Source organism: Centruroides vittatus, unplaced genomic scaffold (assembly GCF_030686945.1).
Source record: "Centruroides vittatus isolate TY-2023 unplaced genomic scaffold, ASM3068694v2 scaffold_1152, whole genome shotgun sequence".
NCBI lineage: Eukaryota > Metazoa > Arthropoda > Arachnida > Scorpiones > Buthidae > Centruroides > Centruroides vittatus.
Window position 1 is genome coordinate 2,559,615 of NW_027122670.1, and position 24,724 is coordinate 2,584,338.

The window sequence follows — 24,724 nt, forward strand, 5'->3', positions numbered from 1 at the left end:
AGAAATAAAAATTTAACCGAAATGAAAAAGCTAATGTTTATCATAAGGTAAATTTTGTCAAATACATTTACTAATAATTATCTTTAATTTTCAAATTGTCAAACTTCTTCAACTATAACCACAATTAAAATGCCATTATTTTAAGATTTTAAAAATTAACTACATTAATTACCAATATTACTAAATTTTAGTTTATGAAATTTTTTCAGTTTCCAGATAGTGAAAAACATTTATTTTATTTTGAAATTTATAATAATATTTTAATTATTTCATAGTGGTAACAGTTTAGCAATTTTCAGGTTAAAGATCATCATTGTAGCAATAAAATGTTAATGTTTTTATTTATTTACAAAAAATTGAATAAAATTTTAATAGCAGCAAATTTTGAATTTTGCATACAAATAAGTTATCATTACAGAATTGTTTTGTTTGTTTGTTTAGTTAAGTTATGGCAATGCAACACTTGGATGATCTGCCTAGGGGAATGCTTCCAGGAAGTCTTTTTAAGAGTAACTGGCCCTATTCAGACATTACAGATGTGGAGAATCCGGAAAACTCCATGTGGCCAGCCCATCCTGGTGAGACACAAACCCACAATTGAACTCCCAGTGTTCAGGGAACAGAACCACTTGGCCACTGGTGGGCTGATTACAGAATTACTTTGAATTATTTAATTATTAAATTTATTAACAGATGGAAGCAAATAGTTATTACAGGGACACCTGATTTGAGAGGAAGGCTTATGGAATGACATAATGGAAGGAATGATTGTAGGCAGAAAGAAACAAGGGAGGAGGAGAATTAAAATGGTTGATGACTGAAGAGAGGATAGTTATAAGGAGCTAAAGACACGAGCGCAGAATAGAGTAGCATGGAAAAAGAGGTGAGGCTCACCAGAGCTGCTATAACTAGCAGAAAACTGAAGAAAAATTATTACAATTTTTAAAGCAAATGCATAAATTATCATATTCAAAAAGTTTTTAATATAAATAATATTTTAAGTTATCAGTCTTCTAAACTGATAATATCTTTATAAATATTGGGGGATACTATAGATTACTATCTATGGAATTTCGGGACTTTGAGTATATATCTGAACTGAGGGGACCAAGACGAGTTCAATGATACCCTACTTTTGGACCAGAGACGAAAAATAAAAAAGTTATCATACTTTCTTCTGGCGATTTGCGCAATGCTTAGGGAGTCGCGTCGCTCTCTCCACTAAGTCGGCCTCGCTATCGCGATTGGGAGTCGCGCCGCTTGCCGTTAAAATTGCCTTTAGTAGATGTTTCCCCCCCTTTTTTACTTTGTTCAATAACTACTGTGAATCAATAACTAGTGATGTTTAGCACATGGCGGCCTGCCGGCGGCTCCCCTCCGGGAGGTCAGTCGGAGCACGAACAGTGGGAACGGCCGCCATGTTTGCTGCCATAAGTAACATTAACTGAAATGGCAATTGCGTGATGATCGGAAGTCGTGTCGCTCTCTCCGCTCTCGTATCGCGTGTTTAACCCTACTGGAGATGACCGTAGTCCAACGTCATGGTTTGCAGACTTTACCGCAAGATGGCAGTAACTAACAACTATGGTGCCGTCTTCGTGAGAGCATTAAAAAAGTATGGTAAGTGAAAAAGTATGATAACTTTTTTATTTTTCGTCTCCGGTCCAAAAATAGGGTACCGTTGAACTCGTCTCGGTCCCCTGAGTTCCAATATATAATCAAAGTCCTGAAATTCCATAGGGGGTAATCTATAGTAAACCCAAATATTGTTCAATTGTAAAAAAATATATTTCACATAAGTAAACTTATATCAGATATTTGTGAATTTTAAATATGGTTTCAATACTCATTAAAAAAGAAAATTACAATCTTTTTAGATTTATTTTGATATAATTACTGATGAATATATTGAGACAATACAACTTATCCACAAACAAACATTTTTGATAAATTTTAATAGATTAAGACTATTGATGAAACTAATTATAACTTAAAATTTTTTAGTTATTTAAACTTCATAAAACTTTGAATAAGTTTTTTCATGTACATGTTACAAATAATTGAAAATTAAATGATATTACACATAATTATTTAAAAATTAATGTTGGAAATAGTATCATAAAAAATTCAGTTTAATGTAAAATTTATAACGTTACAATTATAGACATATAACGTTACTAAATAACAAAAAGTTAGTTTATCTTTTTTATAATTGCTTACAAAACTATAAATATTTTATATTATCAAATTTTTTTAAATTTATGATTTAAAATACGATTGTGGAGTTAGTGCAGTACATAAATGTATTAACACTAACTCCAACTACAACTCCTTAATTTATATATCAATACAGGATATAAATAATAAATAAACTAATTATATACTTTTGTATTGATTGAATATATGCAATATACAAGGTATTTTATCACTGTCGGCGTGAATCATCAGGCTACTTTTTAGAGTCATAACGTGTTAAAGTTCAAAGTCAATCCAATTCTATTCTAACACCAGTAATTCAAGAATTGTCTTTGACTCCATAGCCCTGATTTAAAATGTAAAAATGACTAAAGGAAAACAAATTGCTTTTTTAATATTTTTTTGCTTTTGTATAATTTTAGAGGCATTAACTCACTGCATCTAAGTCGTTCGGTATGTTTCAGTACTTTTTCCTTGTTTTTTTTATTTATTGCCAATATTAAATATTTGACTTGTAATTGACTTTTCCTTTGCATTTTAAATTTACTACTTTTTAAATCAATCAAATAGATTAATAGATCTGATTTTAAATAAAGTATCTTTTATTACTATTTATTAAACAATCATGTTTGAAATCTAGTTACAAAAAGGTGCTTTTATCTTCCTGTTCTTTTCTGAACAAGTAAAATACTTTAATAATTTAACATTAATTTGTCTCAAAATGAGAAGTTTTGAAAATTTCAATTAAATATGCATGATTGTCTATTTTTCTCTGTCTATGATTATCTCATATTCTCCTGTTATATTACAACTTTCTTCAATATTTGACATCAAATTTTCAAATATATAAGAACACTGGCATAAAATAAAATTCTGAATTGTTATAGTCAAAATTTTCATTTACATATTTATTTAATACCAAATATTTTAATTGTAAATGAATATGAATATATAAAAAACATGATCCTACAGATTAAATTTGATCAAGGCATATGAAGAATTTAGCTAGCAATAGAAAAATCTATTAGTTTAATAATTTTGAGTATTTTCAATTGTATTGTTTTATAATAAACCAGTATTAAATACACAAATAATTATTCATGCCAAATCTAAAATTTTTGTTATTGTAACAAATAAAAATATTTACTTTTAAGTGTAATTTTCATACAATACTATACTATAGTATATATATTGTATAGGGTAAATTTGTTTTATATAAAATTTATATTTTTATTCAAAAACACCCTGAAATTATCAAAACTATCAAAACCATCAAAATTTACACCTAAATGCTAATTCCAGCAGTAAATGAACAGTGATAGAATTTGATGATATTTATTAATGATAGAACTGTTCTTTTGCGAGTTTCATACATTTCTGAGGAGAGCCTCTGAAAGACAGCCGAAAACATTTGAGTATTAAAGTTACTTGTTCATTTACTGCTGGAATTAGCATTTAGGTGTGAATTTTGTTGATTTAGTACAGGCCTGGCCAACTCGCGGCCCGTCACGTTAAATTGTGTGGCCATCTAAGCGATATTATATATCTATTAAAACTTTTGTTTCCGGTTATGTGTATACCAAAACAATTAAATAAATGAAAATTTGCATGTGTCATTGTTATAATACACATGTGCAAGCACGAACTCTTGGTATAACAATAAAATCTTATTCATTTTGTATTTGTTTTACTTTTTTTACAGCATGTTTGCCTAAATTGTGGCCCACTGTAATGTTACGCATGATCAAAGTGGCCCGCAAAACAATTTGGGTTGGCCAGGCCTGGTTTAGTATATAGTTCCAGTTTATGTGCCAGTTTTTTTGTCTGATTCAAAACTATCAGTTAAATATTACGATTGGCTTGTATAGCTACTGTAAAAACATATCGTATATTTGGATTATCAAATTAGAAGAAATTTTAATATGTTTCTTTTTTTTTATCTTTCTACTTTTGTATTAACTATACTGAATGAAACTTACACATAACTTCCAGGAGCAATATTATAACCAGGATTATATTCAATGTTAGAATGGACATCTTTCCAAGCTGGTGTCTGTTTTTCTCCATTAGGTGTACTATATTTGCAAGCTTTAACTAAACTTACTTTTTGAAGTGTGCTGAAATAGAAAATGTTTATATTTATATATTTTAACATTTTATATACTGCAGTTTTATATTAAAGAATGTCAAAGACTGTATATATATAGAGAGAGTTATAAAGTTCTTATCATTTTTACAAAATTATTTATTTAAATAACTAATTTATAATTTATAATTTACCACGCAGTTCTTCCACACATTTTCAATATAAAATGATTAAAATAAGACTTTGAGGAAAACAAACAGACGACATCAATTAATTGCCAAATTACTCCTGGTGAATATCGCCAAAAATATTTTTTTAAATGACAAATTCATTATTTAATTAATTAAAAAGTTTATTTTCTGTAATATTTTAAAATATAATTTATTTATATTTAAAAAATAATTTATTTATATTTAAAAAATAATTGAAGAAGTACGATTTAAAATTTTTAATATTTACTATATTTTTAATGGAAAAATTTCGGTTGAAAAATTGCTATGAAATTATTATTTTATAACTATATAATGTATAAAATAAAATTAATTACTTCATTTTTATTGTATAAATTTGTACTGATTTTTATTGATTATTAATTTTTTTTCTAATCTTTTTGTCTGTGGGTACTAAGAGGATTTTTTTTTCAAGCTCATTACAAGCCCGGCCCAATGGTGAGGGATGGCTCAACTTATCCTGGATAGATCACCACTCGAAAAATTCCTAGATCTTTTCGAGCTGCCTACCTTCGATCCCGGATCTCCCAGAGTGATAGGCTAATGCCTTAACCTCCTCGAATATCCCGTCGAAATTACCAATACTATAAATTATAAAAATTCTTATCGAGAAAATTATTAAATGCTTATGAAATCTTAAACTGATTTTCGAGTACGAATCTAGTCCTTACATCATGACCTAAACAATAAAAATTTATTGTACGTAAATTTGGGTATCTGGGTCAAGATATTATTATTCCTATCCTTCATCTACAATGGCTGCTTTTTACGGATCAGACCAGCCGGCAATAAGCATATTAATAATTGTCCGGCAGCATAGCCCTGATGCATTAGTGCCTCTTCTTAATTAATCAAACAATTTAACAACCATAGTACAGGTATCTCTTGTTTAACGCGATTAATTGATCCCTCGATGCTGCCGCGTTAATCAAATGCAGTCGTACTGTACTGTACTGTATAATTATTTTTCATTTTTAAGTAATTTAATCGCTCGGCCATCCAGCCGTCCTATTATAGTGTTCGATAAGGATCACAGTGAAACTGCCAGGAAATAAGGAAATGAAACCAGTAAATCCTGATTAAACCATCCACAAAAATTTTTGAGGAATGTTTAATCTAATGCGGACTCGCAGATACTTATGTACGAGTATTTTTTAAATTTTATTTTAAATCTTTCGTCTTGTTGACATTAAGAAATCCTTTTAAAAGTTTGTAATGGACTAGGCTCATAATGAGTAGTGAGTTGATGAGAAACAGATCCAGATATTTCCGGATCGGTCACATAAAAATTGTCGATGATACGATTTTGCTGGTGTTACCGTATTTCATTTCACTCGAGTAACGATATAGAAGTATTTTTATCAGGAATAGTAAGATTCAAGCCGTGATATGAATTTGCTTTTTTTTTTTAAAGATGTCTTACTTCTTTTCAAAGATAAAGTAAGCCTAACTAACAAACATATATATATTTAAGACCGATTAATATGCATGTCGATCTATTTTTGTTAGATAGATCTAGTTTATTCGATAAATATAAACAATGTTTATCTCATATTAAATGCGTCCACCAGTTGCCGAGTGGATTAACCACCGAACACTAATAGTTTGTCATGGGTTCGCGCATCGTCAACAGCCTGACCACATAGAGCCGTAACACCTGAATAGGAAGCAGTTTCCATAGAAAGTCGTCCCCGGAGGATCCCCCTCGGCAGATCGCCCAGGTGTAGCGTTGCCATATATAAATAAACTAAACCAATTTATATTAAATACTTTTTTCATTTTTGACTTCTTCTGTCCTTGAGCACTAAGAGGATCTTTAAAATTTTACTCATTATGAATTCGGACATGTTCACAATGAAGCGAACGGATGGCGAGGAACACAACTCGAGAAATTCCTGGGTATTTTGACCCGTTTAAATTCATTTCCGGGTTCCTCAGAGAGGTAGATTGACATCTTAACCGATCGGCCATCTAGCTATCTCAGGAATCGAAATTTGAAAGGTAATTGAAAAAACGATAAAGGAATATATAATCTGACAGAAATTTTTAAACCTTTTTCTAACATTCAAAATTTTTATAAATTCAATTCAGACTTATAAAATATAAATGTAAAAATTGATGTAACGAGTAATATTTTAAATTTTAAAAATTAATTTAATATATAGAATTATATGACTAAACTTTTTCCTTCTTCTTTTTTTTTTTTTTTTTTTTAAGCATTATCATATTTTCGCTATGTTTCGGAAAGGGACATTTCATAAAAAGTCGCAAATCATATTCTCAAGAATCAGATAATTTACAAACACTTAAATAACAATACAAAAACTCTACAATAATCATTCTTTTGGAATATTAAGAATTATAATACAGATTAGAAGATGGATAACTTATCGTCAGAGCAAATTACACAACTGCAAGAGGCTTTCTCCTTGTTTGACAAAGATGGAACTGGTAGATTATCATGCACAGAATTTGGTACTCTGATACGATCACTCGGTTATAATCCATCAGAAGATCAGCTAAATGCCATTGCAGATGAACTGAGCGAACGTGGTATTGACACTATTGATTTTTCTACGTTCTTGCATCTGATAAATAAACATATGAAGGATACATTCAATAAGAAAGATATTCTTGATGCATTTAAGATCTTGGATCGTTATGGCACTGGCTTTATTAATGCGGACGAATTACGTTACATTCTAACAACTCAAGGAGAGAAACTGACAAACGAAGAAGTGGATGAACTTTTTCAAGAAGTGAAGATAGATGATGAAGGCAGAATTGTTTATGATGAATTTGTCAAATTGGTCATATCGAATCTGTAGAGTACCGCTTAAAATGTAATTAATTTCGGTTTGAGAAACAAAATTTGGGTGTACTTTTGATAATTCAACAAAAATTATTATTAAATTTTCAAAATTAAATGAATATAGCTTGTTTACTAGAAAAATAAATTTTAAAATGTAAGGAATTGTGTTATAATAAAATACATTTACATTATTCTTTAATAATTTTTTTTTATATTAATTACTAAAGTTCAACAATCATTTAATCTATACATATAAATAAGGATATTTATTTGTTCGCTATACACTCCTAGATTCGACCAATTGGAAAAGGCATTCTCGGTAGTAGGACTTTTCATTACTAGAATAAGTACCAGATTGAGTAATGCTTTCTTTGCTTTTTAAAATCTTATTATACAAATGTAAAGGTCCGCTTTTAGCGTAGCAGGTCTAAAAGCCACACGACCGGGGTAATTGGTCCCACCTGGCGTTGAGTCTATAAACGGCCGGGAAGAACAAAGGGGTAGCGTCTCCGTTTATGGGTACACGTCAATGTGTTTGCCACGTGTTGGTCGACTTGAAAAATGTAAACAAGGAACGGACGCGACTGTAAGCTGCGTCGTCGGGAGGAGGGCGGACGTCTTTGAAAGCTCCCAGGGGAAAAGAAGGACCTGATTGGTCGCAAGTTGTCGCCGTGGAACTCTTTAAATTGTAAGGGTGGCGAGAGGAACGGGGAGAAGGGCGAGAGACCGGATACGTGGTAGTCTCTGACACTTAGGAAGCCCGTGAGGTGTAGAGAGAGTTTTCTCCTCTTAGGAATTCCTCTGAGAAAAGGGTTAGTGTAGAGACCGGACGGCCACACGGTTGAGCCAACTCCGCAAACCGACCGGAGTTTCCCCAGAGTCTAATAGTCCCCAACTGACAAGCTGCTACGTGAGACACCACACCTTTGTTGCATAGTGTGTGTAATGTTGTCAAACTTATATATCCTGTAAATATTTGTTTTGTAAATAAACTGTAAATATTCACTGGACTGTGTGGAGGTGTACCTTTCTACGAACAAACGTAAGAGCATTCTCGGGTCGTAAGAACTAACTCGAGACAGATTAACGTAAAGATCTTAGCGGATTACATAAGGATCTTCACTACAAATTTTCAGTAATATTTTGTATTATGTTTTATTTAAAAAACGTAAATTACTTCTAAGTTAGAAGTTTGATTTTAAGTTCATTTTTTTCTTTAAATTTTCAACTCAATTCAGTCTTTTTTTTTTGTTGTAAGCAGATTTCAACAAACTTTAATAATTTTTTTTTTTCTATTTGTGAAGATTTCTACGTAATTCAAAGATAATTTTTAATACATATTTTACACAGCATTATTGTTATTATTATTTTGGAGGTTGCAGGACGTATTAAGAAGGTAGCACCCTACAGATCCGTGGGACCCGGAATAGAATGTGGACGGATCGCAAACTCCTAGAAAATTTTCCTGACATATTGAAGACAGTTCACTTATGATAATTTCGCATGGATGGAGTTACTCGCATGGAATCGATTCTAGATACGTTGATGTCTTAACTGTTTCAGCTATCAAATACTAAACTTTATTAAATTAGATCCATAAATTTAAAATTATTAAATTTATGGATATTCTTTAAGTAATAATATATTCTTTCCACAGAAAGCTGTTGTAGAATAGAATATTTTCACTACATTATGTGGTTTTTATTATCTCAAACCCAAATTTGTAAAAATATCTCATTACAGATGATGTGGTAGAAGCATAGTCGATAGGTAGAAGTATTCTGGTAAAATCACTACAATGGAGAAAAAGAAAACATGCGTTTAGAAGTAGGAATGAATCATCACGGTAATTGGCTGCAGACGTCCTACTTCTTGCTCTACTATAGAAACACTTGTGTTACTCATCTACATCCGACATAAAACTGGCTCACGAGTATATATTGTGATCTCAAATACAGTATATGTTTCTATGAAATTAGCATATAACTATGAGGATCATTATGTACTTAAATTTTTTCATAATCATTTTCGATGTTACTCTTAGCAAGGATCAACATATCATTAATCATCATATGATGATTTAGTTACAGAGAAAAAATCCTACTAACTTTGCCGGACCATTTATATGTCAAGTCTATATAATCCAATCACATCCTTTTTCTAGAGCAGCGATTTCCAACCGGAGGTACGCGAAAAAATTAGTAATAGCGGATGTACTATAAGAATATTTGGATTCTGCATAGAAGCCTTTGGTGACGTCACTCGATGCTTAGTCTTAAATAAAAAATATAATTATATTTTTATTATATTTATCTGTCCTTCATCCAATGTTTTCCGATTTAAAAAACTTTTTTTACATGTAGGCAAATTGTACAGCGCTGTATAATTGATCAAGGGCCGCTGTTTGAAGACTACGCGAAATCAAACGTAGGAAAATGGGCTAGTAAGGAGTACGCAAGACAAAAAGAAGGTTGGGGAACGCTGTTCTAGAGGGAAAAAGAGGCAGTCATGTCAAAATTACGTGACAACTGCAGCTAATTACCGTGATGATTTATTTCTAAGCGCATATAAAAAATACTATATCACAGCCTACACAGAAGCGTAGCGAGGGGGGAGCAAGGGGGCATGAAAGTAATATTAACTATTCATAATATATTATAGATATTTTAAGGTAGGTACTACATTCTATTATTATTTGTATCCAGGGTCGGATCATTGCATAGACAAATAAGACAAATGTCTAGGGCCCGGTTTTTTGAAGGGCCCTGTCAAACTGTCTATTTTGAAAAGACTTGTATATAAGATAGTTTACTTTTCTGTTGCACAACTGTATATAATAAACAAATAAACAAAAACACATTGCTTTTTACATGGTTATTGTGAATTCTAAAATCTAAAGAAAATATGTTCTTATATTTCTTCTTGTGGGAGAGGGAGGGGTCCGGAAAGAAGAAAATGTCTTGGGTGCCAAAGTGGGTTAATCCGGCCCTGGTAATATATATTACAATTTATATTTTTGCTGCATTTCAGCTGAAATGCAGCATCCACATTTAGCTAAAGAAATAAGTGCCAATAAAATAAACTTCAATGTATTTTAAATGTAAAATGCAGCTGAACAATGCTGAAATCATTAAACATTGGTTGGCCATTGGTCGCAGGTTTGCACTTCAACAACAGAATAACCACGGGATTTCAGAATAACCACGGGAATTTTCCGGGATTTCAGTGTCTCGCATCTAAATAGAGGCCAAATTCTCATAGAAGTCCTCCTGGGAGGCATTCCCCCAATAGATTGTTCATGTATTGAGTTTATTCCATCAATCCTTCCAACATAAAGTTGGTAGTTTCAAACCAGATTAAACCACTTTTAGGGAGAGACTGTTTTATTAGTTGTAAATTGTTAATTGCAGACCTGGAGCATTGGGTACTCCTCCCTCATAAATGGTTTAAAAATGGTTTAGTCTGGCTTGACAACTGCCAACTTATCTTGGAAGGACTACAATCTCTACTGCACAATGCTAGAATGCATTGTCGTCATTGAATCATATCGAATAAAATATCAACCTTTCACTTGTTTTATGATGGAAAATGCATTGAAGTTTATTTTATTGGCACTTATTTCTTTTGCCAAAAGTCTTGTGCTTCTTAACGTTAACATCGCGCTTTATCTATAATAAAGACGGCCGGTTAAGGTGGCACACTACCTCTGAAGAACCCGGGATCGAAAAATCCCGGGAATGTATTGGAGTTGGTCACTCACCACATAGTGAGTCTGACCGAATCCACGAGGGACTTCATAGAAAAGACTCTGTTACTGCTCACAGGGCAGAAAGAAACTTAAATATCGCGTGATACGTTTTTTACATTGCATACATTCAGACGTATTTAATAATGGCCTCGCACAATCTAACACTTCTATCGTGCAGATTATTTGAAAAATTAGTAATTGTATACAGGTTTAATCGTATTTAAATTTACTTTTAATTTTAAAATGCAAAATTCGTGGCATTTTCTTATGATTTTGAAATGATTTGATGCAAAATCGAATTAAAAAAAGTCTTTATTAATTAAAAGTCAAAAATTTGTTTACAGATATAATTCATTTGTTCTGATGATTCTTTGAAAATCATGTTATTCACTAAATTGTTCTTCACAAAGAATTTCAGAATAATTCTTCTTGTCTTTTCTGCTTTAACTCTTCTTTGTCTTTTTGTGTTCATCAAATATTCAATGGACTTGGATAACGTTGTAGATTTGACGTTGCTTATTATTGAGAAATTCACTTAGATGCAATTTGCAGCCGAATTCGACACGAATTGAGTGTAAACGTTGATCAACAATGGACAAAATCGGTGAATAATCGAGGATACGGGTTGGCGAAGAATGAACACGATTGGGAAGAGTCTAACTTCGAGAAGACACGATTAGAAGTGAAAATTTGTACGGTCACAATTGAGAAGTCAATTCGAGGAGTCACAATTAGGAAAAAAAGTCGAATTTCGAGAAGTCGCAAATAGGAAAAAACGTCCAGTTCGGTAGAGTCACAATTAGGAGAAATGTCCAATTCGGTAGAGTCACAATTAGGAGAAATGTCCAATTCGGTAGAGTCACAATTAGGAGAAATGTCCAATTCGGTAGAGTCACAATTAGGAGAAATGTCCAATTCGGTAGAGTCACAATTAGGAGAAATGTCCAATTCGGTAGAGTCACAATTAGGAGAAATGTCCAATTCGGTAGAGTCACAATTAGGAGAAATGTCTAATTCGGTAGAGTCACAATTAGGAGAAATGTCCAATTCCGTGAGTCACAATTAGGAGAAATGTCCGATTCGGTAGAGTCACAATTAGGAGAAATGTCCAATTCGGTAGAGTCACAATCAGTAAAATTAGTCAAACTTGGATAAGTCACAATTGGGAAGTCAAAAAAACCAAATAAATACCAATAACAAAAATAAATACAGTATTTAAAAAAAACTCTTTGTACAGAGATGAAAATCTCAAACTTTCTTCAAAAATCTGCAAAAATAAAATGAAAATAATCAAGATTTTTATCCAAAATATTCAATTGCTTAAATAATTTTTAAATCAGTAAGTTTATTTTCTTCCAAAAACGAATGAAACGGAAATTATTCAGTGCATAATTATTAATTCGATACTGTTGTGTCATTTATTATTGTTAATTTGATTACTTCAGAAATCCTCGTCTACTCATATTGATATAAATTTAATGAATATTTTAACTTCTGTTTTAATATTTGCTAAAACACAGGGAAGGAACTGCATTACGAGATTAGTACACCTCCAGAATATATTCTTGTCCATACTTAGACAAGGATATATATATGAGAGCCTGATGTCCTAAAAGCCTATGCTGTATGTATGTAAAATTTCAATCACACGAAGAACATAATGTATTTCCAGACTAATACATAAATGTTTTCTGCTCTGTTACCTGGCCACTAATATCCTGTTGGCGGTACATCGGGGAATAGAAATTGTGTTTAATTTCTAAACGGGAGTGTAAAATCTCCTAAGTGTTGATACAAAATACAAAAAATGTTACGATAAACACTTACCCGATACGAACTCGGATTAAATCAAGCAAATCGATCTTATACTTGATTCAAAGATGCAAGCAAACGGAGCCTTATTCAAACCGGAGATACTCTGTTTCTCCACTTTTAACACCTTTCCACACTTTCTTAACGGATCTGAATGTAGAAAAAACAGTATAAGTACTTACTACAATTCTATCAAAACATATTGAAAGCGCTTTATCGAGGTTCAGCCGTATAAAAAGACAGCTGAACCTCGATAAAACGCTACAGCACCACACTCCATTTAGTGAGAATTTTAGAGGCAAACGAATGATAAAGCTAGATCAATTACCTCTTGACTGGTTTCCATACAGCCTTGAAGAACGATCCGACTGTTTTGAATGCCTTTGTATCTCCACGTGGATTTTCCACGCAATCCTCATACTCCGCGAGCCCTTTACTCACTTTGATGTTTGTTGGAGGAACCGTAATGTCATTATTGAGTTCGTGATCCTCCTCGTCTTCGACCAATCGCTCGCTAAACGTGGTAAGAAAGAATTTACAATACAATATATATACAATTTTGAAACAAAATATATGAAACTTCGTCAATAAACATTTATAAAAGTTAAACAAAGATTATAATACTTGAAAAACATGTTATTAAAGTTATTTCTATTTAATAAAAATGTAGGACCTCCCCTAATTCTAACTCAAAGTTGTTTGTAGCACACATTACAATATGCAATTCTTATCGCCGAGATTCTTCGGTATAGTGCCAACTCGATTTAGTACCAATATCGAGTTTTGATTGTATATAATGATAGAATATGCCATACAAATAGATATAAACAGTAATATAGTTTACCTGTTAAAACGATGGCGCGAGTTCTCGTAAAATGGCCGAATCTTCTTCAAAGCCCGTTTATAAGCAGGATTAATACGATGTTCGAAGATGGACTTTTCAAATCCACTTTGTACGGGTTCCTCCTGCTCCAAGAAGCCTTTCTTCTTGCCACGAAATCTAAAATGATCCAAATTGTTTGGATTCACCAACCCCGTACATCCATCCACCCGCGCCCTGAATATGCAAAGAGAAAATTCATAAAACAATAAATATTTAATTAATTCCGAAACATTTCTCCTGATTTTAAAATGAAATGTACAAAAATATATTAATGAATATTTTCATAAACTTTTATAAAATTATTATATAATCCCTGACAAAATTTCCTATCTAACTGTAAGCTAAACAAACTACCCCTTAGAGCCTCGTGCTTTTAAATTTATTTGAGAGAAGAAAAAGGTCTTTACAAATCACATCCTAAGCCCTCAAAAAGCCTTGGGATGTGATTTGTAAAGGCCTTCGGGGGAAAACATTTGAATTGAAATAACGTGAATTCCGGTTTATACCGAATGTTCGTATATAATTCGGGTCTCCTGCTCCTAAGCATTTTACTTGCGGGCTCGACTCTCCAGAAATATCGAAGATTCGAAATCTTTACATTAAATTGAATTAATTATAATTTGCACCGAGAAATTTCTCTTTAAATCCATTAATTTTTCGAATGAATCTCTTATTTGAATAAATGTCAATAAAATGTAAAATTTCTTACCCCAAAGGTTGAGGCAAGGGTTGATAATCACCAGAATTAAAGAACATTTTGCAATAACTTTCGAAAAATCGCACTCTAACAATAGAAAGAGCAACACCAACAACGATCAATTGTTGAGATTCTTTGTTACGCGTTAATCGGAGAGGATAGAATATTTTAATATTTTATTTTTAGTGTAATTTTTCTATGTGTATGTGGATGTGTGTGGGGGGGCACTATTTTGTTCACCCTGTTTGAAGCTTAATAATTCCTGTGCTTTTCGTCGAAAATTTATGAAATTTTGTTCATTACGGGGTTTTTTTTCTAAACTCTTTCCGCCCTGTGGGCACTAAGAGGGCACCTTTTAGCAAGTCCATTATGGGTTCGTCAAGGCACACAATGGGGCGACCAAGTGGTGAGGGACGGGGCCCGACATGTCCAGATGGTAAAGGTGTCATTTTATCTGTCTGGGAGACGGAACTTGCAGGATTATCTGACGCCTCAGACAGAAAATTTAGACGCCTTTATACATTATATACATGTTATCAGACTCACACTAGCACAAACGTTACGCCTATACACGTGAATATCTAATTAATTAAGTTAATAGTGCGTGCGAACAGAATATAGGGAAAAGGATGCGTTGGATCGTTGTTTGAACCATGTGTATTAGTGTGAAGAGTGTTGCATTTCGGTGATTGGATGTAAAGTGTTAGTATAACAAGGGAGAAAAATAAAACACCCCTTGCCATCTTATATCTCAGTTAGTAATAAATAAAATAAAGAAACCAATCGTTACCTCCTCCTCCCCCTCCACAGTGGGTGGCATTGATACAAATTCCTAAACCACTAAAGAATAATAATACGCTAGTTACTTTCCAGTTACTATTACCATGAGCATCCGAAGGAAATTTTCCAGGGGGATAAGCTTGGAGACATAATTACGTCAATACATTTTTATTTATTTAATTTTTGGGGGTTTCTCACAAGTAGATTATAGAATAAAATATTACATCGATACAAAGTATCCTGTAGTTGAGGATGTAAGATTGCAAGGCTCAATCGCTTTTAGGATTATAATTTGTAGAATTTGATCCCAGAGAAGGTCAGTTGCCCTATTTGTTCCCTCTGCAGAGGTTATATGCAGGGTCGGATCATCGCATAGACAAATGAGACAAATGTCTAGGGTCCGGTTTTTTGAAGGGCCTTGTCAAACTGTCTATTTTGAAAAGACTTGTAAATAAGATAGTTTACTTTTCTGTTGGACAACTGTATATAATAAACAAAAATACATTGCTTTTTACATGGTTATTGTGAATTCTAAAATCTAAAGAAAATGTGTTCTTATATTTCTTTTTGTGGGAGAGGGAGGGCCCGGTAAGAAGAAAATGTCTTGGGTCCCAAAGTGGGTTAATCCGGCCCTGTTTGTATCAAATTCTTATTACTACAGTAGAGCATCGATAATCCGACTCAATTGGGGACTGGGGTTGGTAGAATAACTGAAAAAACGGATAACCGAAAAATATGAAAAAATACATTTTTACTATAGTATATCAGTACATCCCATGTAATTAGTATATTAGTATATCGCTATTAACCTACTTCGCGTTGAATTTTCATCGATGTTAAGCTTAAAATATTTTTTTTTTATTAGATAATAATCGTCGTTATTGTATCGTTAAAAATTATTTCTTTATTTTGCACAAACTAAATACAGTACTGTACTGTATATTGAAAAATATATTCGGGTTACATATTTTACATAAAGTAGGCCTATACATTAGAAAAAGAAGTCCAAAATTTTCTTTTGCTTCACAGCTGACACTCGATTTTTTGCCGCTAAATCACGTACGTTTTAAAAACAGCAATTGGATACAGTAGAGAACCGAAAATCGGAATCAATTGGGGACTGGGGTTGTTCAGATTAGGGATTTGTTCCGATTACGGTCTATGTACGAAAAACTATATTAACCTGTCCGATGTTCAAATTTTTCTCCGTTGCGTGTCGCTTCGCGTTGAATTTTTCTCCTTTGCGTGTCGCTTCGTGTTGAATTTTCGTCGATTTTAAGCCTAACGAAAATTTTTATAATAATAATCGAGGCTATCGTATCGTTAAAAATTATTTTTGCATTTTGTACAAACAAAATAAATATATTGAAGAATATAAAAACATGAAAATTATACTTTAGAAGTAAATTTAGTATCAAAAACGTTCGATTCAGCACGACACAGTCCGACTGAAAATCGTGCCGATTACCGGCGATTCTGATTACCGGGGTGCCGATTTACGACTCTCTACTGTAGTGTCGTTAAATAAAATTAAGCCTCGTTTAAATACTGGCCTCCCATTCATGGTCGAGCCAGTGTTGCCAGCTAAAACACGCAAAAATTTAACAAAAATAATATTAAAGTAGCCAAGACATAGCCAAATATTGTAACACCACATCACTAACGGACATTTGAATTTGCCGACTAGAACGCAGTCGGTTAACGGTTAACCGATGTGACGGTTGATCGGGGGTCGGATAATTGATGCTCAATTGTATATGTGTTTCTGGAGAGGGATGGAGGTGCCAATAAAGTGTTGTGCCCCGGACGCCAGTTATGTTCGCTACGTCACTGAGCCTACAATAAAATCAGCCTAGTCAAATGGGGGAAATCCCATAGAAGAGTTGTGTCCAAAGGAAAATATTTTCTCCCGCTAGATAAAGTCATACAACGGCCAAAACAACACTGATTAAGTTATGCTGTCATATGCTCGTAAAACAAAACAGTAATTCAAACTTAGGATATAGCAAATTATTAATTTTTAAAATTAAGTTTTGCCCGGATTTCTGCAGAACAATCTAAAACAATAGACATACTATTAATAATCATCTAAACGGTTAAATGCAATAATAATAGGGTAGATGTACTGTACTTGTTGGGCCATATTAAGACAATTTTCAATTTTGAAAAATATTTTTATATTCTTGCAATTTTTTAAAGCAATCAAACATAGTAAAAATAATGAAAAAACATGTTCTCTTTCACTTTATGACATTAATTTTTATTAATTTTAACATTTTATAAACGAAATTTATAATTTTTTAAAATATTGCAAAAATCACCAGTTTCAGTTTTGACCATGCCTATACCAGTTCTGGCCCACCTGTGTACCAGTTGTTGCTACCCCATGTTTAATGCAAGTAAAACTATTAAAACTATTTTACGAGAATATTTTTAAATATTATTGACAAAAACTAAGTATAATATATAGTCAATAGCTTCTGAATATTATTCCAGCTTTTAAACTAGTGAAATATATATATATATATATATATATATATATATTTATATATGGGTATAAAACTACAATATATATATATATATATATATATATATATTGTAGTTTTATACCCATCAAGTCTATTTTATATTATCGATATTATTTTATCCACAGCAGACTTAACTTATAGAAAAAGTATTACTGCCACAGCAAATTGTTGTACAGCTTACTTATAAAACTATTTATTTTTATTTGACTGGAAAAAAAGTAAAATCCTAATATAAGTATAATACCCTAATAATGCATATGGAAAGAATCCATATGACGGACAAAACTAGTACATCATTTTTGGTTACCCGTGGCCATAACTGATGCATCATGAAATATTTTGATCCACTTGTGGCCATGGCTGTTTTTAAATATAATAAACTACAAGGGTGGATCAAATATAAACGGTAATTTTGCTATTTTGCATAACACGCAGTTCCTAGCTAGATGATGTAGAGGGCAGGTGATGTTTGATTTGTGAGGAGTGGGGAACTGGCTTTGTTAACGAGTGCGCTCGGTTCTATCGTCTCTACAGCCATGACCGAGCAAAAGGTACATTTGTCTGTTGCACAACGCATCATCATAAAGTTTTTAACTAATGAGTGCATTAAACCCTTGGAAATTTTTAGTCGATTGAAGGTACAGTTTGGGGACAGTACACTGTCTCAGAATCGTGTGTATACAGAGAATTTAAGGGTGAGCGAGAACATGTCGAAAACGAAGGTCATGTTGTCATCTGTAAGGCTTGTCCTTACAGATGACAACATCCGTGCTGTTCAAGAGCTTATTGAACGTGATCACCAGTTAACTGTTGAAGAAATCTCATCGAAAGTGGGTATCAGCTATGGGAGTGTTCAATCCGTTATCACTGATATCTTGGCTTCACAAAAATTAGTGCCCGATGGGATTCGAGGTTGTTCGCCTCACACCGCGTTCTTGACAAGGAATAAATTGGAAGAAATGGGCTGGAAAACCCTCGAACACCCTCCTTATAGTGCAGGCTTGCTCCCCTGTGACTATTTTTTGTTCGCACCCTTGAAGGAATCACTTGGAGGAAAACGATTGGCAAACAATGAAGAAGTCGAGGAGCACGTGCGCAATTGGCTCATAACTTGCCCTCAATCTTTTTGAGAGAAGGATATTGAAGCTTCCAAATCGTTGGGAAAAGTGTGCAGAGCTTGCAGGAGGATATGTAGAGAAGAACTAAAGTTTTTACTTGTGTATATTATTAATCAATGTCTAAAAAAATTACCGTTTATATTTGATCCACCATCGTAAATAACCTTTAAAAAATTCTCACACTTCCTAAAGCTTCCTATGTTAGCATAAAACAACATTCGTTCAACTGAATTATATATTTATTAAAATATAAGCTGATACCTATCTCTTGGTTCCTTATAACTTAACATAAAAAAGCAATTCAAATTTTTGTATTACCAAAATTAATCTATTTAGTCTTCTTTAAATACAGCATATACAGTAATTATCAAAATAATACAAAAATTTATAGAGGTGCCACTTCTATTATTTTCCGTGATAAAGATTTACTATTTCATCTTTTTTTTTCGATTTATTTGATGTACAAAATCGCACAGAGCAATAAACCATTTTAAAACGAATCTTTTTAAAACTCAATAATATCTGGATATATAGATTTTAAAAATTTAAAATTTCGAAAATACTATCATAACATGCACATCTTTGCAATAGTATTAGTATTGATCACTTGATCGAATACACCGGTCATCAGCGCTCCTAGTGAAGAAAACGTGCAAACCGCCTCAGGCATCGACGCACGTGTTCAGAGGCTAGGCTGTGATTATATATACATTTAGCGCCATCTTTTGGATGATTTTATTATATTTATTTGTTTTATATTCTCTATGTATGCATAATACAATATAATAAATAAACATATCTTAAAACATTTTAATAAATTCATTCAAATTAAATAAAAAATGAAAAAATTATAATTAACATTTTATACAAAAATAATAAATAAGAAACATTTCTAAGCTTTTTTCAAAAATAAATAATAATTAATAAAATACTATATTTGCAAATACATCTTGAATTAATAAGAAACGTAAAAATATTTTATCATTATAAAATTAACATTAAAAATAAAAAAATTATTAGACTATTTTTTAATATCTACAGATTAGGAATATTCGTTGATTTAAGTAATTAAAAATATGTTATTATATAAGTATAGATTTATATTAACTGTGAAACGTAAACTTTTAATCTGTTATTAGGCGTATTCATTTAATAAATTGAAAATGAGTTTCATCGTTATCATAAATTTCGGAGAATAACACGAACGTAGGAAGTACAAGAAAAATTTAGTTTATAACGTTAAATAATTTCATATAAGTTTAAAAAATTAAATATAATCGCATTAATTAATTATTTTTCATTTATATTCGAAACATCTTCACGTTTTAATTCATTTCCTTTTTTTTCTTTTCTTTTCGTTTTTTTTTTTTTTGAAATTTGAATTTATTCACCAGAGGTCACTATGTGATTTGACGCCAAATGATAAATCGTCCAGGCCCAATCAGTGTAGGAATGTTAGACCGATTTACAGATAACAAATTCAAAATAAAACTAGCACGTGATGCTTATTTTGGTTCAGAAAGTATTTAAAATTTTGTCGGAAATGAATGTTTTTCAATGAAAGGTAACTTGAACAGTTTAACGTTAATCGAATTTAAGCCTAATGTAAATGGCAATAAGCAGACGATGGTTGGAATCGGATAAAAGGAATTTCTGCGGTTATCCGTTGTATACGTTTGTAAATTTATAAGTAAATATGATTAAGTTAACATCGAAAGACTGATTGAGTAACAAGGTAAAAATCAAATCAAGGATGGAATCAGGATTATAGAGGTGCCTTGCAGAATGCCGTCTAAAAAGCAGTACAATCTAGTTAACGATGATGCCTATGATAGTAGAATACCTCTGCATAACGAAGAAGCCTTTCAACATGGGATAAGTTTTCAAGCGAAGGTAAATATAATTTCATCGTTATTTCTGTTATAACAACGTTATTTACACCAGTTTAAAACTTCTGTAAAACAGATGTTTAAAAATAGCTTTACCAATTACATATACACAATTACAAAACTTATTTCTATTCTTTTTGGTAGTCTTTTAATATGAAAATAATAGAAATTTCAACTTTTTTTTGTTGCAGATTATTTTTTTCGGCATTGTTACGAGGGTGCGTAAATGTCAAACACTCAAATTTCATATATGTCATTTGTAATGCCCTTTATTAATATTTTATTTTGATTTTTTTCAATTACAAATAACAATGTGTTTGCAGCTGAGAAAAGTAATATTCTAAGTGTTTTGATAAGCATATTGGCTGCGTTCGGCAGACTTGATGGTTCCGGAGCTGTTGAGTATTTTTCTGCTGAATGCCCTCTACAGTAGCACTCTTTCGAAACATGTTTGGTGTTTTGATGTTGCATTTGGTAGTGCCTTTTATTTTCAATATCAATTGCTACCTGAAACTGACCAATGAGGCTTTTTGTTCTGACACAATGTCGCTCGTCGTTCCGCAGATCTGGGTTGCTACGTAATGGCTACCAATTTGCTCGGTTATGACTGTTGAGTCTGCTGAACGCAGCCATTGTTATCGGTGGTGCACCCAAAAGGTGGGATGAGGGCCCTATCACGCTCAAAGTAAAAGGAAAAGAAACACTAATGAATTTTCAAAAAATATTTTCCTAATTTAAATTAATTTTTTTATTTATATTGTGTTGAGTGTTCTATATTTCTATATTAGGAATTAGTGGTTACAGAAGTGGGAATTTTATTCAATTCTCATTAAAAATTTTGGTTGAAGTTTACCTTGGTAGTCCTAATGGCCACATTTCGGTTAGCTTAGCTTAGGTTGGTTAGGTTAACTACATTTTTAGTAGACAGAAGAAAGGAAAATCTAAAAAATAAAACATCTACTAAAAATGTAGTTAACCTAACCAAACCAACCTAAGCTAGCCGAAGCAAGGCCATTGGGACTACCAAGGTAAACAAAAATGTTTTATCTGTTCAACTTGGCTCCCCAAGATTAAATCTTGAGTGTGTCACTTGTCGTTATAATTTATTAAAATAATGTTTATAATATAATGCTTTATTTCCTGTTTAAAAAAAATTTGCTTAGCAAATATGATATAAATAATGATAATAAAAATGAGCTGCAAGTTGCATAATATAGGAATATGAGTAAAGTTTTAAGAATGATGATTAACTTTTATGTATTTCTTGGTTTGTAGCAACTCTTGAAATTTACTCTATTAAAGTTAAAATTCAAAAATATTAATGAATTTGATGTAAGCCTTCTTAACTGTGTTAACCAATATAATATGGATTTGAATTATTAAGTTATAGTTTTAAAAATTAATAAATTTGATTATTAGAATTGATTCATGAAATAAGATTTAGATATTGTAGAAAAAGAGATAAATATATAAATATAGTTCATATATACATGGATGCTTATCAATATTTCTTGACAGATTGAGACCATTTTGTTTTCAAACTTCAAAATTATTAATATAGTTCAGTATTGAAATTATTGATAATTTCATAGACTCATCTTTTATCTCAAATTACATGTGAAATTTTAACTAGAGTTTATTACACTTAAAACTGCATTTAATCTTCAAATAATTTTAATCATAAACATAAATTATTTGAAGCCAGTTCTTGCACTTTATTCTGAACATGAAATTTTACACAAACATGATAAAGATGTAAGTAAATTTTAAGTAAAATTAAAAATGAATTTAACATGGCCAACGGTAATTTATGTTTAATAATATAATAAATATAATTACAACTTTTAACAAAGATTAAACTTTGCTTCAGTCCTTCATTCCATTGTTTGCACCATCCACAGTTCATAAAATCACAAAACTCGTGGAGATGACCTTTCCTTGTAGGCTACTGCCTCCATAGTAAAAAATGTAAAGTATGATAAAAGTGTCATCTGGTGTCCTATCCACAATCACAATAATACATTTTAAGTAAAATTAAAAATGAATTTAACATGGCCAACGGTAATTTATATTTAATAATATAATAAATATAATTACAACTTTGTGATTGTGGCTAGGACACCAGATGACGCTTTTATCATACTTTACATTTTTTACTACGGAGGCAGTAGCCTACAAGGAAAGGTCATCTCCACGAGTTTTGTGATTTTATGAACTGCGGATGGTGCAAACAATGGAATGAAGGACTGAAGCAAAGTTTAATCTTTGTTAAAAGTTGTAATTATATTTATTATATTATTAAATGTAAGTAAATATTAAAATTATATTTTAATATGTAATATTTAGTTTTACATGCAAGAGCACTATAGCACTAAACTCCCAACTAGACCTTACTGTAAACTCCAGTTTTCTCTGCATCTAAAGCACATGCAGTAATTTTGATCACTCCTATGTTGTATATTGTAGATAACTAGTAGTACTTTTATTTTTGATTTCTTTTAAATTAAAACAAGAATGAAATAAAAAATTTGATGTTTTATTTTTGAAATTTATACACTCAGATCTCATTTTATTAACAACATGACAGTCAGAAATATGTAATAAAATGTCTGATGTTTATAAACAAATACATGCTTACTCAGTGCCATGTGGTCAATGATACCAGTATTCAACTCAAGTTCAGTATCCTTTCTTTGAAAGAACAATGGCAGCATAGAACTTTTCTGCATGTGGTTTGATAAATAAATAAATAATAATTTTCTGTAAAAATTAATATTATTTACTTATTTAATTTTTATTGTCAAGAGGGAGCACAAGAAATACTCATCTGTTAGAGATTATTTGCTGAAAGAACACAAATCAAGAACAAAATCATTTGCTGAAAGAACACAAGGATCTACTTTTTTGTTTTTGGGCATCTCTGATTAAATTTTGTTAATGAACAATATGTACAGGTGTTTTGTAATCATTTATTATATTTGTGTAAACTGTATAAGTAATTTAATTCATATTTTTTACAAGTAGATGTGTATCTGTTCTGATTTTCAGTATGTGTATAGCATAGCACTCTTGTGTGTAAAACTAAACCTCACAAATCATGATCATATATAAGTATATTTATCAACTTTATATATTAAATGTAGAGTTGATGAATATCAAAAGTTTGATTTGAATATCTGTTGATCTTTACAATAAAAAATTTCCTAAAAAATTTATTTCTGTAGAACTGTTTATAATAAGATTCTTATAAATACATTAAGACTGATAGACTTTTAATGTATTTATAAGAATATAATTATATACAGTTCTAGAGAGATTATCAATAATGAAAGAAAATTGGATTATGCTTATAAAATCTTATTTTTTTTAATTTTATAGATGTTGATACTTTAAAAGTATTTAGAAATCAGTTACTTTATGAATAAATCTACATAAATTGATTCATAAAAGTTAAATTATACACAGAAATCAGTTTATAATGGGTAGCTTGTATTTGAAGTTTAAAAGAATGAGTATTTTGATCAATGAGTGCCAATATATGGATTAAATTGTTTTTAGAATTATTTAGTTTGAAAGTATGTTGAACCTGAACAATTTTCAAGTTTTTGATAGACAATGCCAAACAAAACATGGATGGCCATTCTTATATATACTATTTATTTGTTTTATTATGAAAGTTTTGTTAATAATGACAAACTTTGGAATGCCACTGATCTGGAAAGCTAACTAACTGTAAAATAAAAAATGATTTTATACTTGCTTGAGAGATTATTATAGCTTATTTCTCATGTTTATGTTTGGTATAGGATATTTTGAAAGGTCTATAGTATCAAATGTAAATAATAAGAAATTATGAAATGATTTTGAATCTATAATTCCATTACAATGCAATTTCTAATGAAACTACTTTTTATATGAACAAATAAGAATAATTTTACATGACTA

General features: G+C 31.4%; 3 protein-coding genes across 3 annotated transcripts in view; 2 read left to right on the top strand and 1 right to left on the bottom strand.

Moving 5' to 3' along the window:
• The window catches only part of LOC136986578 (abasic site processing protein HMCES), a 37,166-nt gene that overhangs the window by 8,945 nt on the left and 3,497 nt on the right, over positions 1–24,724 (bottom strand). Inside the window, exons 2-3 of the mRNA XM_067284159.1 lie at positions 4,477–4,512; positions 4,176–4,313 (exon numbers count right to left, since the gene is read on the bottom strand). Coding sequence (XP_067140260.1) covers positions 4,176–4,313; positions 4,477–4,496 — 158 coding nt within the window. The 5' untranslated portion in view covers positions 4,497–4,512. The remainder of the gene's footprint in view (positions 1–4,175; positions 4,314–4,476; positions 4,513–24,724) is intronic.
• Positions 6,891–7,340, top strand: LOC136986523 (calmodulin-like). The gene has a single exon (XM_067284073.1). It carries the CDS (start codon positions 6,891–6,893, stop codon positions 7,338–7,340), a length of 450 nt encoding a protein of 149 aa, XP_067140174.1.
• The window catches only part of LOC136986576 (carboxyl-terminal PDZ ligand of neuronal nitric oxide synthase protein), a 50,593-nt gene continuing 46,154 nt past the window's right edge, over positions 20,286–24,724 (top strand). The window contains exon 1 of the mRNA XM_067284157.1: positions 20,286–20,783. Within this exon, the coding sequence (XP_067140258.1) occupies positions 20,676–20,783 (108 nt within the window). The 5' untranslated portion in view covers positions 20,286–20,675. The remainder of the gene's footprint in view (positions 20,784–24,724) is intronic.